This window comes from Harpia harpyja, chromosome 2 (assembly GCF_026419915.1).
Source record: "Harpia harpyja isolate bHarHar1 chromosome 2, bHarHar1 primary haplotype, whole genome shotgun sequence".
NCBI lineage: Eukaryota > Metazoa > Chordata > Aves > Accipitriformes > Accipitridae > Harpia > Harpia harpyja.
Window position 1 is genome coordinate 34,796,109 of NC_068941.1, and position 18,834 is coordinate 34,814,942.

General features: G+C 39.2%; 1 protein-coding gene across 1 annotated transcript in view; it reads left to right on the top strand.

Annotated features, from left to right (window-relative positions):
* Positions 1-18,834, top strand: part of TSPAN5 (tetraspanin 5) — an 83,780-nt gene that overhangs the window by 57,547 nt on the left and 7,399 nt on the right. Inside the window, exons 2-4 of the mRNA XM_052775974.1 lie at positions 4,023-4,073; positions 15,695-15,841; positions 17,750-17,920. Coding sequence (XP_052631934.1) covers positions 4,023-4,073; positions 15,695-15,841; positions 17,750-17,920 — 369 coding nt within the window. The remainder of the gene's footprint in view (positions 1-4,022; positions 4,074-15,694; positions 15,842-17,749; positions 17,921-18,834) is intronic.

Here is an 18,834-nt window from a genome sequence, read left to right on the forward strand (position 1 = left end):
AACCAACGTTTTACTGCTTGGCCTGCGGCTGTCGTACTTTTGGTTGAAAACTGGTGCCAGGTTATTTAAGAATGTCAGCTGAGATGAAAAATTAAGTATGCGAAGTAATGTCTGATCACTCTACAATTAAGCTCCTCTCAAACTTTTTCTAGTATTTGCATTAGCATTTATCCCAGCACCCTTTAAATGAAATGCTGTGCTGGATGATGCTGTAACCCTAGAAACAAAGAAACTTTTTCCTCCATTCAGGCAAGACTGGGAATAAGATACATGCAGCTTGAAGCACTTACTGATCAATCCACTTACGAAAACTGCATGTGAACTTTACAAGTAGGGCAACAGTACAAGTACTGCTACACATTCTACTCTTAAATACATATAATCTTTATAGAAGAGAAATTTAAACACATTTGTTTGATGTTTGTGAATAGAAAACTTATGGCTGAGAAAGTACTACTACGCAAGTTTTTTTGTAAGACCCTGATACTCCAGAGGAATGTTTTAATAGTCTCCTGCAAATTATTGTTTAAAAAAGAAAAGTATCAAGATTTTATAAGCTCTGCCCCAGATCTGGTAACCATTTATAGTCGGGCTAGATGGTTTTACTAGATGTCTGTGGAGAATTGAGACTGTTTTTCTCTCTAGTGTTTTGTAGATAATGAGGCAAACTTCCACCTTTTTATTACACATTGGAATAATTTAATGGATGTAAATGAAATTTTCCAGACTTAACTGAGATGATGTGTATGCCATCTCACCGTCCCCCCACGTGCTTCAGATGTGAAGAGATTTTCTTTCTGGTTACAAGCAAGCAGAACAGGACTGTCTTGGAGACATCTGCAGAAGGGGCTGCAAGATAAGCAGAATATGTGTCCTGTTTTACTTCTGGTTTCTAACAGCAAAAATTCAGAGGGATTTTTGCTAAGCACTTTCAACTTTTTTTTTTAGGCTGTGCAGGAGTTTATTTCATAATTGTCAAGAAAATCCAAAGTTAATCCTGGTGAGAGGTGTAAGTCTCCTCATGAACATCTGTCTTCTGCCAGTGGGGATTACTGAGAGCATTCCTGTGTGCTTCATCCCTATAGCAGGCTGTGTTTGTGCAAGGGTGGGCCTTTCTAGGGCATGATTGTAGGGGGTTAGGTCAGTGGTCTGCCTAGTACAGTATTTTATCTCAAGTAATGCAAGCAGAGTTTGTCCTAGGCAAGAGGTATTTAAGCAACAAAGCATGCATACATTGATCTTTTCCTCATTATAATCTCCCAATGAGAAACAGTGTAAAAACTTCCTGAGCCAGAAGCTGTATCAAAATCACTTTTCAATAGCTATGGATCCTCCATTAATTTATCAGATCTTTTTTTCTAAATGCCATTAAGCTTTTGATTTCCACAGCATTCTGTGATAAAGTTTGTGATTCCATCCTGAACCTTTTTCTCCTAATGGATCTTGTCTGTTTTTCCTGTTTAATCAGCTGCTTAAAAGGTAACTGGACAGAGATTTCCTTTTGGGGGATATGGAGAGGACTGAGCAGCATGTAATTCTTTGGTCCTCTTAAACGCTGAGAACTCATTTTCCTGGCTTTTCTTGACAGGCTTGCCAGAAGCTTGACAATCTCGGTTTTTTAGGTGCTTCAGCTTAGTATAGTACAGTCTCATTATCCAATCCGTAAATTGAGATGAGCTTGGCCTGGTTTGAGACCTGTATAGTCAGCTATAATTCACCTCTTGCAACCCATGAGGTAATCTTACCCTTAAGTCTCAACTTCTGATGAAGGAACAGGATACTTGACTGGATTAAATTTAATAAAGCTAGTGGATCTGAGCCAGACTTGCAGCTGATGTGTATGGCTGTTAAGTTACATTTGTATGCACTGATTAAATTCTTTCATTCTAGTTCTCCATGCATATTCTGTTCAAAACCATATTAAGCTATTTGCAAAACATAATGTTTTGTACCTGTCTACAAATAACAATTTGCCACTTCCAAATGCAGCTTACGGACTTTTATAATGATAAAGCTTTTTTCCCCTCACTCCTGTTCCTTCTACCTTGGTGCCTTTGGCTGTGTAAGAAAGAAGGAAAGGAGCCTGTTACTGCAAAAAAGAACTTAACTGCATTTGTCTGAAAGTGATTTGGAAACTTGTACAGCTTTATCTCAAGTTTTAAATAATCACTGCAGTCAGGAGGATTACACACACTCTTCTGGCAAGCTTTATAACCATAGAAAAAGAGCAGTCTCGATACAGGTAAGACGACCTTTTTTGGCTCACATGTTGTATCACAGGAGGCTGTACTGACATTCTCAAATCCATCTCATTTACTTTGTAGACAATTAAGGCTGCTGAAATAACAGACTTTCTGGACCAGCAGTTCTGTTTTTCCACCTAGGAAAAATTTCCATTTATCTTGTATTAAAATACAGCCAAGCCTGTGACAGTTCTGTTTGAAGAATACTGGCTTGTAGTATTGTTTATATTTACAGTCATGACTCTTCAAGACAAACAGGAGAGTTTTATTCCCAGTTAGCATAGATGGGCTTCTGGGTGAGCTGGCTGGGTGTAGTATGCATGGTCCTTTAGTCAGCTGGCAAAACACACTTGGAAGAGAACGTCACAGAGATGCGAGGGGTATTAGGGAACTTCAGGGTATTGCAGTGAGCATATTCCACTTGATACTGAGTTATACTTTACAGATATTCTTGTAGTATAAAGCTAAAATTGCCACTTAAAAAAGTGCGTATAAGGAAGAAGGAATCTCGTTTTGAAGCTGTTGAAATCACTTCTGGGAAATCCTTTTAAGCTGATATTCCTGCCTCCTCCCACTTCTCAACAGAAAAAACACTTTTGTCCTGTTTTGCAAAAGAAAAATCATTAGGATACTTAACTGTTTCCACAAATCTTAAGAGAAAGCGCACTATGTGCCAAAACAAATCTGTACACTGCAGTGTGGAGAAACCACAAAGAAAACCAGAGTTTGATGTTTGAGCAACATTCTATTACATGCCCCGAAACTAGAGTGAATATAGTTTTCTTTTTAGCCAGCACTCAGGTTTTAAAAACCAGAGATGAAAGCTGGATGCATGGACATTTAGAGATGTGCTTGGACACCTACTATATGTTTTTTAAACATTCTACGTGACTGGTACTGTATCATGCCAAATATGCAGTGGTGATGTTGGGAAGACAGATTGCTTATTCTACCTGTTCTGCTTGTTTCACTGATCCTTAGTGTGGGTTTTGTATGGAAACCCTGTAGTGTTTGGAGGGAGATGATTCACTCTATTCAGTGGAACAGAGAATACAGGGGTATAACAAAATCATAGGTGCTGTTCCCTTTTCCATCATGGGGGAAAGACACTGTTTTTTGAGTTTGGTGTTTTTGAGTCCCTTGGAGGAGAAAGGGACTGTAACTTCCTTTATGAAATACAGAAACATTCAGTATCAGAAAGGTTATAAAAAGTTGCCTTCAGGGTCTTTAAAAATTCTTACTCTTTTTAGGCCAGTATTATTTTTTTTTCCCCAGAAATCATGGGTTATATTCTATTTAAACAGTTTTCTGTGTTTTTGTGGACAACATTGCTAAAACTGATAGTACATGTGTATTTAGGACTTTCTTTTAATCACTTTCTCTCACTGGGAGAGAGCTGTGAGGACAGTTGTTTTGTGCAGGTGGTGGTAATACAACAGTAAAAAATAATGTGGTGCTTGGCTGTGGAGTTCGCTTTGAGTCTGACAAACCCTAAAAGAACCTTACTTGCTTGATGCTGAGAAAGTAACGTTTATTGCACCTACTATTCCTATGTGGAACATCCCTGAATGAGCTGTGCAAGTTTTAAATTCTTCCAGTTACAATGGTTGAGTTGTAAAATAAACAACTACATACATACTTTAAAACTCTCGGTAAGCCCCCACAGTCCTGATAAAATTGATTATCCAACAGAGAGGATGACTCAATATGTGTGTTTAAAAAAAAAATCTACAGATTTATAGTTCCTGCTCTGATATATTTTTATTTTTTCTCCTTTAGTTCCTTGGCATAGCATTTCTTGGGATTGGATTGTGGGCATGGAATGAAAAGGTAAGTTGAATACAGCACCAAACTCCATGTTTTTCCTCTTTCTCTCTCTTTTTCTGATGAAGTATTGGAATAGTAATATGCTGCACATTTTATGTGTCCACACACAGTTTCTACTGAAACAAAATCAAGCTTCTCTGTCAAATAAAACCTTGACTTGGCTCACCTACAGGAAGGTCCTTGGTATCTTTCCCAAGAATGCTTTGGCAAGAAATTGTGGCTGACACTTGCACATAAAATAACCATTTCAATCCATGCACGCTCAAACTGCAGCTCAGGTACTAGAACACTCTACTGAACAAAACCAAAACAAAATGAACCCTGAAAACCAAGCCAAACCTGAGGCAGTATAACTGTTGTTTTTTCTTGTGGAAATAAAACCGTCCACTAGAACACTCTCTGTTGCAAGACTGTAAAATCAACTTGGAAATGGGAAGAATGGAGGGTGGGGAAAGAGAAAACATTTGTGAACCAGAGCCTAATTTTTAGTTTGCTTGCTGCAGAATTTGGGAAGAAGATAAAATATCAAGACATAATATACAAAGCAAGTCAGTATGTGTTGGGTTACTGCATGAAGAGCTTGGCTTGCAAAAAGGTAACAGCTAAAATTAAAGCCAGAGTTTCCTTTTCTTCTTTGTTTAAAAGATTGAAAATAATAAAACCTGGCTGATAACAATGGTGCTATGATATTCAGTTACATAATGTTTTTTTCTTCTTTTAATGAAAAACACTGATTAAGTTACAAATTAATGTTCACTTAAGACATAAAACCTGGCGCTTGCAGCAGAACAAATAACACATTGGAAGCACTGGAGTTTTGCTGCTTAAAGATTCAGGACAAATTTTGCTGGTTCAGAAGTGAGTTGTTAACTTAGATTCTAATTGCTCTATGCATGTGCCTTGGATGTAGATAATTACAAATAGTAATGGGATATTAAATAACTCACACTGTATACACCCATATATATGTATATTTACATACCATATGATACTCATGTTGGATGGTTTGAATAGGCTTGGAAAGAGGTGCTGTGATTTATTTCATTCAGCAGATGTAAAAACATGTTTTATTTAATACTTTGAGCACACTCAAAGAGCTTATACCCCTGTCTAAGCCCCAGAGAAAAACTTTATTTTGGAGTTGCTTTCTAGAAGAGATTTTAAGATTTTTGTATCATTTCAGTAGGTAACACAAATGATTCCTCTTTAGAATGAATGAGCAGGTAAAGGGAAAACATCTATAGTCTAGTGTTTGAAGTCTAAAATATGCCAGTCCTACAGCTAGAGGGTGTTCTGGCAGAATAATGGTTTGTTAGGTTTTACATATTTTCTATATGGGATAGGCTCCCCCCGCCACTTCCTAGGAAAAATTTATTCAATTCGTAATTGCAAATAGCCAGAAGCCAAAGCTCATGGTTTTTACTTGAGATTTGGACACGTGTTACAAGTCATCTTAAACCATTTTTAATCAGATCCTGAAACTGGGAGAAAATGCCATGTTGTTTTTAAGACAAGCAAATAAAACCACCTAGACCAGTTTAATATGCATTAGCTCAGGCTGTATATGTAGCAGGATTTTTCTATAAAAATTAATAATTAAAACACTCTTTATTGTTTTAAAGCACAGGTCTTCCCTTGAAAATGAGCATCTCTCCCTAGCTTCTCTAACTGTTGTGTCCTGCGGTGCTTAGTGTGGACTGTTTCAGTTCAGGGCTGTATCAACCAAAATGTAGTATAGGTATAGCTGAACTGTAGAGCTCTTGAGCACAGACTTGATTTTTGTAGCAAGAATTATGGAAAAATGGACTTGCGTCAAGCCAATTTGAGACATTTCTTTCACTCAGCTCTCTAGAGGACAGGCAATGGCCAGAAGCTGCAGTTGGCAAGATCAAGTTCCAGATACTCATAGGCTCTATGCAACTTGGTGGGGGGCAGATCAGTTACATCCCAGAGTTCTTGCTGCAGCTGGGGAGTGAGGTGAAAGCCAAGTAGGTGAAGCCGAAGACTTGAGAGATCTGTAACTTAACTGAAAAGCACTTCTCTAGCTAGTCTGCTTCTTGCCTAAGGCTAGCCTGGATATCCCTTGGGCATTAGGGGCTGTTGTAATCGTATGCTATAAGACAGCAAAGCAGCTTTGCAGAGGACTTGGGGGTCCTGGTGTACACCAAGTTGAACATGAGCCAGCACTGTGCCCTTGCAAGAAGGAAGGTTAATGGTGTCCTGGGCTGTATTAGGAGTGTTGCCAGCAGGCTGAGGGGTGGGATTCTTCCCCTCTACTCAGCACTGGTGAGGCCACACCTGGGCCAGTTCTGGGCTCTCCAGTGCAAGAGAGACACTGATGTACTGGAGAGTCCAGCAAAGGGCTGCCTAGATGATTAAGTGACTGGAGCATTTCTCCTACAAGGAAGGGCTGAGAGAGCTAGAACTGTTCAGCCTGGAGAAGAGCAGGCTTGGGGGAATCTTAATGTATATAAATACTTGAAGGGAGAGTGCAAAGAGGATGGAGCCAGGCTGTTTTCAGTAGTGCCCAGTGACCGAGGCAATGGGCACAAGCTGAAACACAGGAGGTTCCCTCTGAACATCCTCGTCCTTTAGGATGAGAGGAAATGGCCTCAAGTTGTGCCAGGGGAGATTTAGATTGGGTATTAGAAAAAATTTCTTTACTGAAAGGGTTGTCAGGCATTGGAACAGGCTGCCCAGAGAGGTGGTGTTGTCACCATCCCTGGAGGTGTTCAGAAAACATGTAGACGAGGCACTTCAGGACGTGGTTTAGTGGGCATGGTGGTGTTGGGTTGACGGTTGGACTCGATGATCCTAAAGGTCTTTTCCAACCTAAACGATTCTATCATTCTATGATAAGGAAACTTTTTTTTTTTTTTTTTTTTACTGTGAGGGTGACTGAGCACTGGCACAGTTTGCCCAGAGATAATGTGGAGTCTCCCTCTCTGGAGATCCTCAAAAGCAGTCTGGACATGGTCCTAGGCAGACAAGTCTAGGTGACCAGATGACCTCCAGAGGTCCCTTCCAACCTCAACCATTCTGTGAAGACAGCTGCTGTCCCAATGAACTAAGTCTTTATCAAAGTTGAGCTTGGTGCTGCTATTGTTTAATGTGTAAACATAAATTTGTAAGGTTTTTTTGCAGGATTGGGTCTTCAGAAGGACTCCTCTACTGTAAACTGATTTGGTGGTGAGGAGGATTTTGATTTACTTCTATCTTGAATTGTGTGGCTTTATATCCAGCTGTGTTGTTTTATAACCCAGCCATCAAGTTCTATATACTTTTGCTGCTTCACAGAATATTTTAAGATAAAAAGATAGTGTGCCAGGCCACATTAAAAATGCAGGATGTAAAGAAATAATCCATGTTTTACAGGAGTCCTGTTTGCTGCCAGATAAAAACAGTTTGGGGTAGATTTGTGGGTTTGGAGGCTAGTTTCTCTTTTTTGCTAAGCTGGCTTAAATTCTCCCCTTTAAACTTTGTTATAAAGAAGAAAAAAAGCACACTATAGAGTCTCATGACCTTCCTTACAGCCGTTGCAGGGAGGCGAAAGAGCTCATTTGTCAAATAGGCAATAGAATTGGCTTGACAGCCAGTCAGCCAACCCTAAACAAAAACTGGGCAATTAGCATTCTGAGTCATGAAACTGAAAGAGAGCTGGGGGGGTGGGGTGGGGGCAATAAACTCAGAAGATGAATAAAGCTATCTATACATGGATGCACTATATAGCTCACAATCTTTCAGTGTTTTCAGGCATGCTAGACTTGGGCTTGTACCATAAAAAAGTTCAGCCATGGCAGCTGATTTCCACCCTCCCACCTCCCCCCAGCAGTGACATGAACATTGTTAATGTATAAAGAGTCTGTACTAAAAAGTCTATGCTAAGCCCAAGCAACTTATACTATCTTTGCCCAGCAGCAGGGGAAAAATGTTTGTATTTCACTGGCTTTTTAAATCACTTCAAGTAATTTCTTCTGTGACTTTTTAAAAAATAACTTAGACTTGTAAAAAATGCCTATTTCCCTCCTTGCTTGTATATGTTAGATAATGTGGTCTTAAGGCTCAGTGGGAGTTTTAATGGTATGATACCAGTAGGTACCTGGGAAAATAAGCTTCCTGGTTCTCTCACTACCTGCAGGAGATTTATATTCAAGAGCAGTGAGACTAAGTGATCAATTGCTGTTATGTCTTCTGAGACCTTACAAGACTGGCCATGGAGAGGGAGTTTTTAGGAAAGCACTGTGGTTTTGGGGTATACTTTAAGTAGGAGGTAGCAAAGGTAGAAATACTAAAGTGGGGGAAAAAAAAAATCTGCAGATCCTTGCAAAATTTGTTGATTAAACTTAGTTCATGTGTAAGGTTGACTGAAATGAAGAGGGAGAAGTGGAAGAGGTTGATTATGTGCATAAGTTTGGTTGCCAGGCTTTTCTTGTTAAATCAGCATAACTAGAAGACACTCCATCTCAGATGTCAAGTTGAGTGCAGTTTGGGGTACCAGTATGGTTCCTCTGTGTGCCAGCATAGTATTCTTAGTGAGCAGGAGCTCTAAATCTGGATCTCAAGTTTTAAGCTAGACTACTACATGTTGATATAAGGTGATTTAGGCCTGCTTTGGTGTTCTGGGACAGGCTAAACTCCCTACATAAAAAAAGTCACAATTTGTCAGACCAAGTCTGTCTCTCCTTGCCCTGAAATGAAAACTACAGTTGTTTTCAGGAAAAAAATCTCACTTCTTTTACTGTCCCCATGAGTGGCAGACATCAAGAGGGAGTGATACACTAGTTACTCCATAACTGTTGTGCATACATGTCTATCACACAGTTCTTTTAAAATCAATTGCCAGCAAGGAAACTGTGCACATAGCCTGTGGGTCCTTATGGGCTGAAGGATACCCAAAGCGTGCATCTTGCTTCTAAGCCAGGACTCTGTGTGTGGATTTTACAGGGCTGGGGAGGAGAGAGATACTAGTATTTGCTATTACATTTAATTTAAATTTCAGTACATAAAGATGCATTATCTAAACAGCCTCTTAAATAATTTTACTAGTGTTCCAACACCTTGTAACCATTAATCCTGAAAAATGTAAAAGTCTGTATCTTGCATGTATTTATGCCAGTTATTCACCTATTGAACACTGCTTTGTCATGACAAGAAAGCTAGACTAGTTCTTCTCCTTCACTAGACTCTTGAAAAATAAAGTTCTGATGCTATTGCTGTTTGCTGTGGGAGATACAAACCCAACAAAAATCAAGGAAATAAGATTTGTAAACATCCCCCACCTAGTTTCTTGCTTGCAGAGACAAAATTCTGGAGTGGAATTAATTTGGCATGTTTCAATGACTATTGTTCTGTTTCCCATGGTCATTCAGATGCACAGCATGGAGAAACTGTATGAATTTTGTGACTAACAAAGTAGAGACACATTTTTCCATTTTAAAATCATGCATTTGGAAATACTTTTATTTCCCATCATTCTCACATGTTCCTGTTTGCCAGTGATTTTAAGTCCTGCAGACAAGCTTGTGGAAAGGCTAATCCTCTGTTTGCAAAGAAGAAATGTTTCAGAAGATCTTGTATTGCTGAATCTTTTTCTGACCATCTGCCCCCCCCCCCCCCCCCCCCCCGTAATGGGATTCTGCAGCAGGGAAGGTTTTTTTCCCATTGTGGAGGAAATGGAAGAGAAATAGCTGATTTCTCCCATGCTACTGGTGTTGGTTTCTTCTTTTTACTTTTTGATGGCCCTCTGGGATGTTGTTTGTCATGGAGTCTGTTGTGTTGAGCCCTGTTCTTTTACATGCACTCCGGTGGGCCAAATCCCATATACTTTCACAGTGTATCACCTCTTTGTTCTGTAGGATGATGATTCTCCCGAGTTGTCTCTGACTCAAGATGCCTTGAATTTTCATTACTTGGTCAGCTTTTCAAAATTGCTGCTACCTAGAGTGTTTTCACTTGGAACCATTCTCTCTTGCCCTGCAGTACACTACTGTGCCTGTGCAATCAGCTGTTCCAGAGAGAAGCAACAGTCTAGCAAACTTCTGGGAACATTTCTGAGACCTGAAGGTGGCAGTGGATTCTCTACACTAACTACAGCCACAGACGATCTGGAATCTCGCTAGTTTGTTAATGTACTTGTGACTCCCTTCTGTTTGGCCTCATTAGGAACCAGGAACACAATCAGATTGTGTAGGTGTGCCAACACTGGGGCACTGCTCCAACCAAGATGTCTGCGTTGGCATCCATACATTCTGGGGAAATTAAAGTAACTTTCTGGGTTCAGTGCGCAAAGGGTATGTCTGCTAAATGCAGGTAGCATGGACCAATAAGAGAGGAAATGGTGTTGAAGGACCCAACTTGCACAGTCTGCAGGTTTTGAAAGTTTGAGTTTTCTTCAGCCTGGTTCTAGTGTGATCTCATGGACTGAATGCCTGCTAGTGGTTGGAGCACAGATTATGTTCCAGGGGCACATCTTCATTTGTAAGTAATTTAGTCTGTGTGCTCTAAGACTGTTCCCTGGTGTGAACTGAAGCATAGCTTGTGTGTGATCCCTTTAAATGGACTCCTGGATCTGATGTGAAATGCTAATGTAGATGTGCGCCAAAGGTGGCAGCTGGAGTCAGAGATCTGTCTCTGGAAAGTAGTACAAATTGTCCTGATGATCTTAAAGAGTACAAGATGGAGAAGGGGTGAGGGGTGTACCCTTACTGCTTTTCTAAGTGACTGTTGCTTCCTTATTCTTTATTGATGGGATAAAGGGAAACAATTGTGCAGCTATAGTATCAGGAGGGGCCTTCTCATGTTGCTGTCTTCAGGACCAGCATTTTTCCTTTGCCTTGTTCTTCCTTGACCCATGTATGAGATCCAGCTTGTAGGGCGGAGGGCTCTGGCCATGGGCAAAAACCGGCATGACAACAGAGGATCTATCACTGTGTTCAGGCATCCCTCATAGACTGTTTTTCTGCCTGTGCTTACATACTGTAAGGAGAAGACTCCAGTTCTGCAGGAGCTTCTGGCAGGCCTGGCTTGGTTGTCTCATGTTCCTTGGTGTAACAGAAGGTACCACCAATGCCTCTTCACCCCACTCTTCTTGGAGAAAAGAGCGAGTCCTACTGTTAAACTTGACTTCCTCTCCTGAATTTGGGGTGGGGTAGGAATATGAGGTCAGTCTTTCCTGTTCCATGCCTACATCTTTGTGTCCTAGTGATTGAAGTGAAGTACATTGCACAAATAAAGGAACTTTTTTCATAACTTCACCATTATTAATTTTAGTTCAATTATGGATGATGCTTTTGTTGCTTCACTGCCCCCCAAAATTTTTGAGTTGTGGTGGATTAAAAGGTTGGGTAATAACCCAGGCACTGTAATGTACAGCAGGCAATTGAGCATGGGGGAACAGAGCAAACAGATGAGCTGGAGATCAGCCAGGGAACATGTCCTACTGGTTCTCCTTGTGGAACTACAGCAGAGCCCTGGATTGACACCATTGTGAGAAGAAAAGTACAGAAAGAAGAAAAGCTTTGCACAAAGTGTTTACTGCCAAATAAAGATTACGCACATGCTTAAACTACCAAGAAAGTGATGTGCATGTACCCCAGAAAAATAACCATACTTCCAAAATGAGAATATGGAAAATTAGGAAATTAGGAAAAAAAAAATGTATTTCCTCCTTTCAGATGCTAAAGCATCAGTAGTACTTGCAACTATTTAACAGTAAAGGTTGGAGTGGACTGTTGCAGTAGTGTTGCTGAGAAAAATACTTTGCATTTGTAGAAAGCCTGACTTTAAAGGATATGCAGGAAGTTTGTTTAGGTCTTGCTTGTTTAGGTTGATGGAAGAGACCACTCAACAGTCACTGTATATTCTGTGACTGACTGGTCAGCCTGAGGATTCAGAGCGTGTCACTGGAGGATGCAGTGTTAGAATATGAGATTCCTGATCCTCTGCTCGAGCACCTCTGGAAACATTCCCTTTTGCTTTTGGCTAAAGATGGGATGAAGACAGAATTGGTCACTACCAGGCATTTGTACATCTCTGCCAAACTTTCCGCAGAAGTAGCAGTTACAGCCAAAAAATACTGAATCCTGTGGTAGTAGGCATTATAGAAACTTGTGGTAGATAGGAGATGTATGTGCCTATAGGACTGTATGTTTAGTTCTTCTTAACAGTATAAAGTGAGATAATATTCCCTGATCATTGCCCTGCTGCTTGAAGCAAAATATGCTTTTCTTTAAAGTATTGCACCACTGTCTCTTCAGAGAGCTTATTTGTAAGTGTCCAGAAAAAAACAAGACTGGAAAACCATATTTCAGCAGTAAGCAGCTCTCTCTCAGACTACCTCTATGCATCTCTAGCTGTAACCACAGAGCATTGTCTGTGTGTGTCATTCCTGCTGCTAGCTATTGTTTTATTGCCAAAGCTTCTCTGAAGATTGTATATCCTGAGACATCTCTCCAGAATACTGATATCTTGGGATTCATATGCAGAGAGCACATAGAGTACAAATGAGAATTAGGCAGTATGTGCTTTGCGCTGTCAGGGTGTGTTATTTGGGGTTTATCCAAGCTGGGCTTATGATTGCCATATGTGGACTAGCAAAAGATGCACGTAAAGGGGCCTTCCAAGGACAGCAAACAATGGCAGATAAAGCTTGTGTTCTATTTCAGTACGTGTCAGATCGTAGCTGCCCTGAGGAGTTGGAGCCTGGAGGAAACCAGAGATTAGATGAGTGACTTTTGCCGGGTGATCGGCCAATATGTGATATGCCAGGGTGTTAAGAGCCTGACAGTGCTAGCAAATCAAGTAAGGTGGGAAAGGACATGATCAAAAAGGCAATATACAACTGGTTCACTAAATTTTATTGTCATCGACTTCAACGGGAGTGTGACAAAATGCAAAGTGGTGTATTTCTTCTCACTAACACTTTATATTATGACTAGCTTCTCTAAGAGCACTGTCCACAAATGTGAGCTGAATTTCACTTGGATTTCTTCTTTCATTTGAATTTTATTACTTGCATCTAGAAGGAACTTGATTAAACGTAGTAATTTGCTGTGGGTTTTTTGTTGTTGTTGTTGTTGTTTTCTTTTTTTTCTTCTTTTTTTTTTTTTTAAAGACCAACAGAGTGTCTTATAAAGAGAGACTTAAATGACTCTTCATCCTTCTTGGATTTTTTTGGAAGTAAAATAATTAAAATGCAAAGGCAACATCCTTTCTCCAGTTACTGTTTTCTCACTCTACTATACTACAGTCCATTAATTCCAAAATCAGCTAATGTTAAAAGAAATGAGTAGTAGTGTTTGCTTTAAGGCAGAATTTCTTATGGTAACTATATAGGCACAGAGGGGAAACATAAAAAGGACTTAAAAACTTTGTGAAGAAGTCATTTTAGCAGTCTTTGTCCCTTGGGGCAGAGCTCATGTTTCCTCACTTGTGTATGGCCTAGGCCATGACTTTTTCAAAGGTTTGTGTGTTATTGGATTATACTGTTTATTTTGTGTGTCATTCTTAGCCAGAAAGTTATGTCATCGATTTCTTCTCTATGACAAATGTAACAAAGCAAAAGCAGTGGAAAACTTTTGCACACGTTGATTTAAGTGTTAATGACAGATAAGTGTTCATTTCAGCCTGGCTTGTACCATCTCATCACTAGTTAGTTAGAAAAAGGGATGTGCCAGCTAGTCTGCTTTGATAGCAATACTGGCTCTGAGCAGCATTGTGTTATATCATGCCTAACATCTATTTTTGTCTTTTTAATGAATGACAATAAGACTAGTACTACATGTAAGGTAGGAAAAAAGTGATGAATGTGTTGTAGGTTTTTTAATATTTTTTTTTTTTCTTTTCATCCCTCTGTCTGGCAATAGCCTTCTATAGTAAGAGGGAGAGGAAGCCGGTTTGAGAATGTCATTCATGCTGTTGGCTTATTCTTCATACTTTAGGATTGGGTTGTAGTCAGGTTTTTCTTTTGTTTTTAGCATGCTGGCCTTTTCCAAGGCTCCTTGCTATGTGCATTGGAGAAATTCATGTGTATATTTTATCCAGTCTATCATTGTCTGCAGGCTTAAAAAGCTTCGAGTACTGCCTTCATTTACTACTTGCTCAATGTCAGTTTTGCTTGGGAAACTATGGAAGTGGTTGCAGACTAGGTGGAGTACTGTATTAAAGGTATTGGTTACATGACTATTTATATGTTCCGAGTGGTCCAAACTGAGTATATTTAAAAACAAACAAACAAACAAAACCCCACATGTTTAAAGCCACAGTTGTGAACAGTCATCTGTTAACAATGTTACTAACAACTTTTGGAAATACGGTTATAACTTCCTTCAAAATTATTGCTTTTTTGGGACTATTTCAAAGACGCAAAGGGGATATGAACAGGGAAAAGGAGAAGGATGAAGAACTTAATAATTCTGCATATAAGGAGCTGTAGAGTTAAAGGTCTATATTGTTGCTTTTCAAGCCACAGCTTCATTCAGGAGTCAGTAGGGAAAGCAGTAGTCCAAAACGCAGCCTGGGTTCAGGCTTCTTTGAGGAAACACATGGAGAAATGTCTGCTACAGCAGTGTGCTTTGCATTGACCTACAGCACTGGGAGGTGAATGAAGAAATAGTGATACTTCAGCTTTTTTGCTGCCAAAAGGCTTTTAGGAAACTGTAACTGTTCTTGTGCAAGCTCACTGGAATAAGGAAGACTTTGTACTTGCTTCTTGATATGACCCATCTGTTCAACATCAGCCAAACTCTGGTTAAAATGAGTTAAAAAAAATAAAATAGTTCCTTGGGATTACTGGCTTCACAACCCAAGCTCTGCTTCTAAGGGGACAATGGCATTACAAGCAGACTGTGCTGACTGTCATATCTAAAACAAAATATATGTGGTTTACCATATGATAGGTCTAACCTAAGTTAGTGCAAACTATCTCCCAAGACAAGTTCTTAAACTGCCTTATGTCCTACCAAGAGACTTAACATTATTTTCAAATTTTTCCTGCTGATTAGTCAGTAGCTGTACTTTATTTATGTAATGAGTTTTTGGCACTGTAGATGCCTGAAGTTGGGTTGGCCAGGTACCTAGTTTGTCAAAATTTGGTGTAAAATTCGTTATTGCAAGATGCTGCAACCTAGGAGCTCACTTCTAATTTCTGTCAATTGTTGTAAATACTGAGCATAAATGCTAAGTTCAAGGAGCTGTTCTTGCTATTGACTGCTTTTTCTATCATAATGTGTAACTGTGTGCTTACATAAACAATGTATATGATACCTAAAATGCATCTCAGCATGGGTAATAAGATTGAGTTAAGTTTTGTTCAAATATCTATTCTGACTTTCTGGCAGACGAATTCTCATAGCTATAGAAGCAGTGAAATGCCCTGTGAGTTTCTCACAGAGGACTAGAAGCACATTTTGTTGTTCGTTCTACATGTTGATTCAGAAATATTGTGCATAATCACCCTTTTAATCTCTTTTTGAATGCAAAGATTTTCTTAATTGTATTTTCTTGTTGTACTGCAGAACATTTATTTGCTGTAGTCTTCTACCTTTTTAAAAAGAAAAATGCAAGCAGAACTTCTACAACTGAAAACTGAACACACTTGTTATCCCTTGGCATTATTTCTTTCCCAGGGAGTGCTGTCCAATATCTCCTCCATCACAGACCTGGGAGGCTTTGATCCAGTTTGGCTCTTCCTAGTGGTAGGAGGAGTTATGTTTATTTTGGGATTTGCAGGATGCATTGGAGCTTTGCGAGAAAATACCTTTCTTCTCAAATTTGTAAGTAGCCTTTGCAGCTGTGGCATTCATCAGTTACGTAGCATAAGTCATGTTCTCTGTTCCTGCTTAACTGTGTAAAGATCTTAAAATGTCTTTTGGGGAGCGGAAGATATCACCTGATATGAGAGTATTGTTCTGTGAATTGCTTTTGCTTACTGTTAACACTTTACAGCTCTTCAGTCTCTGGTGCTTACTGGCTGGTTTTTTTTAGGGTTCAAAACTACTGACAGTAAGAATCAGAACATGGAACTACTGTTTTTCATATGGATATAGCCTAGCATTTTGCTTTCCTGTCACGAAAAGAGAGAAATTTCTGCTAAGAATCTGCATGTTGAACTTTGAATCCATAACAAGCTGCCTATGAAATACAGGGAATGTAGATACCCTACTGAATGTGACCTGTGTGATTTCTGCTGTGCAAGTGCCCCTCATGGTACAGAGGAGATCGGACTGTTATGAGGGGTTGCTTGCTGATATCCTGAGTTCTGTACTGTTTAGCTAATTTGAAAAGGCTTCATTGCTTACTGTCAGTGCTGGGGCCTGAGAGGGAGAAAGGGAGGAGAACGTGCGCAGGATAGGTAAAGAAAATAGAAGTTGTCATCTTGAACACTGGGCTGGACTGTTAGTTGGGGAACGAGCTGCTGATATACAAACATTCCTCAGTATTTAAAACTCCTTTAGCTAAGTAGCCTGGTTCTGTTTTTTGAAAGCCTTCCTCCCATGAGCTTTGAAGATGAGGATAACAGTATTATATTCCATTTTAGATAAATTTAAGATTTATAAGAAAAATTCAAGATTCTTTCCTCCACCACTCCAACTTCCAGAGGTGGGCACAGCCTGGGTAGTAGTTGTGTCTTCATAACCATTAACTGTTAATATATACATGAAAAGGCTTCTAGTGAAACAACTGTCTTCAAGCGACATATTTGGCTCCCACAGACATGTTGTGTAAGGGGAGGAGGCAGTTGAGAATTGCAGTTCTTGTGGCATTTATAAAGCAGCTTGGGTTAGTTCTAGCTTGCTCTTGTCTTTAAAAAAAAAAAAAAAGAGAGAGAAAAAAGAGGGGGGGAGCTATTGTAACACTTCTTTTCTCCTCTTCCTTGCTTCTCTTAGCTTGCCTAAAATTAACCCATCTGCTGTACCAGAAATAGCTTCCTATACAGCAGCTGCAGGAGAAATTAAAAATGCATCTGAACAAACACAGAGAGCATATTAAAATGAAACTCAAAGGCGCAATTGCAAAAGGGATGGACTTCCAGTATATGAGGACCCCTGTGTGTTTTAAAACAGGGTAGACTCCGTGGAGATGCTTAGAGAAAGTGGCACATCATTAGTAATGCCTTTGGCATCCATTGCATTTGCATTAATCATAGCAGCCTCATTTAGTTTTAATGTGGATGTGAGTCATTTCATAGACATTCTGCTCTGACTTAATCATTAATTAATTTCTGCTGTTACCAATTTTTGCTTTGTCTGCTTAGGCAAGGCTTTACCAATGAAAAAGTCACTTAGAAAGCATTTCACTGGCATTATTGGTTGTTTATGCCTTTGAAAATGTAAGTGCCTACATAGAAATTTAAGATGAATTTTCAGAGGGCTCTGCAGGTGGTGAGTAGCCATCTCTATTGAAATTTACAGTGAATTCTCTTGGACCTCTTTGAAAATCCCAGTGAAATGTCCAAAGTTTGAATTAGTTGGCATTTTATTATTTGTTAGAATAGAATTAAGATTCCTGTACTACAGCCCTAATTAAAAATCGTGTATTTTTAATTTAAAATTTCCTTTGTGCCGGAATAGCTTGAACTTACACTGAAACAGATAAAGCCCTAACACTGGACATAATTGTGAGCCTTGAAAAATAAGTTTTTGGTCATAAAATAATTCTAACCTTTTTCTTTTTCTTCATAGTTTTCTGTGTTTCTTGGAATTATTTTCTTCTTGGAGCTCACTGCTGGTGTTCTAGCATTTGTTTTCAAAGACTGGATAAAGGACCAGCTGTATTTCTTTATAAACAACAACATCAGAGCATACCGAGATGACATTGATTTGCAAAACCTCATAGACTTCACACAGGAATATGTAAGTTGGACTATGTTTATTTTTTTTGTAAAGCTGACTTTAAAGAAATACCTACTCTATTTTTTACCTCCCATCTGTTTGGTTTCTTCAAGGAACAACAGAAATATTCTAGCATATAATACTTTTGAATATATATATGTATATTTCTCTTTACAGAACTTCTACAAACACACAGCACCTCTAAAAAGTGGCTTATTCATTGATGTATAACTGAGCAAAACGAGGTGGAGAGTTAGGGTGACTTATTCTTGAAGACTTAGAGATAGTGTGTCAAATCTACAAATTAATCATCAGTGTCATGTTCAGTTTTTTGGAGCATATTCTATATGTGTTTGAAGATATTTTAGGGTTCTTGGGGAGGGAATCTTCAAAATATTTTATTGTAGGAGCTATCACTTCTGTTTAAAAAAAAAAATCCTTTTCTAAGCTTAATTTTGTTCTGAGATGAATTTTGGTGTAGTTTTAGCAACGTTAGAGGTGCTACACCACGCTGCAGAGTGGCAGAGATGTTTAGCTGGTCTGAGTGAAACTACAATGTAATTTCTTTTTAAGTAGACTTAATGCAATTAGGCTAATGAAGTGGGCAACTCATGAAGTTCTCATAGGAAATCTCTAAACAAGGTACATCTGCACTTAGGAGGGAAGGGTGAAGCCAGAGATGCACATGCTTGTGTGGGTTAAGCTCTCTAATTTATCAGTGTGTGTAAAGGAGTCTTGCACTGAGTTTTGCATACAAGTTATTTTGCCAGTACCTTCTTGCTCTAGTACTCAATTCTGGCCTGTGTTGATGAACTCCTCTTTGAATTTGGCCCTGTGTAGCTAACATGGTTAAGTGTTGGTTGAAATAATGTTTACCAATTTTTTGTACATTCTGCAATTAAAATAATTTCATTCAGCGTTTGATTTGCTTCTTT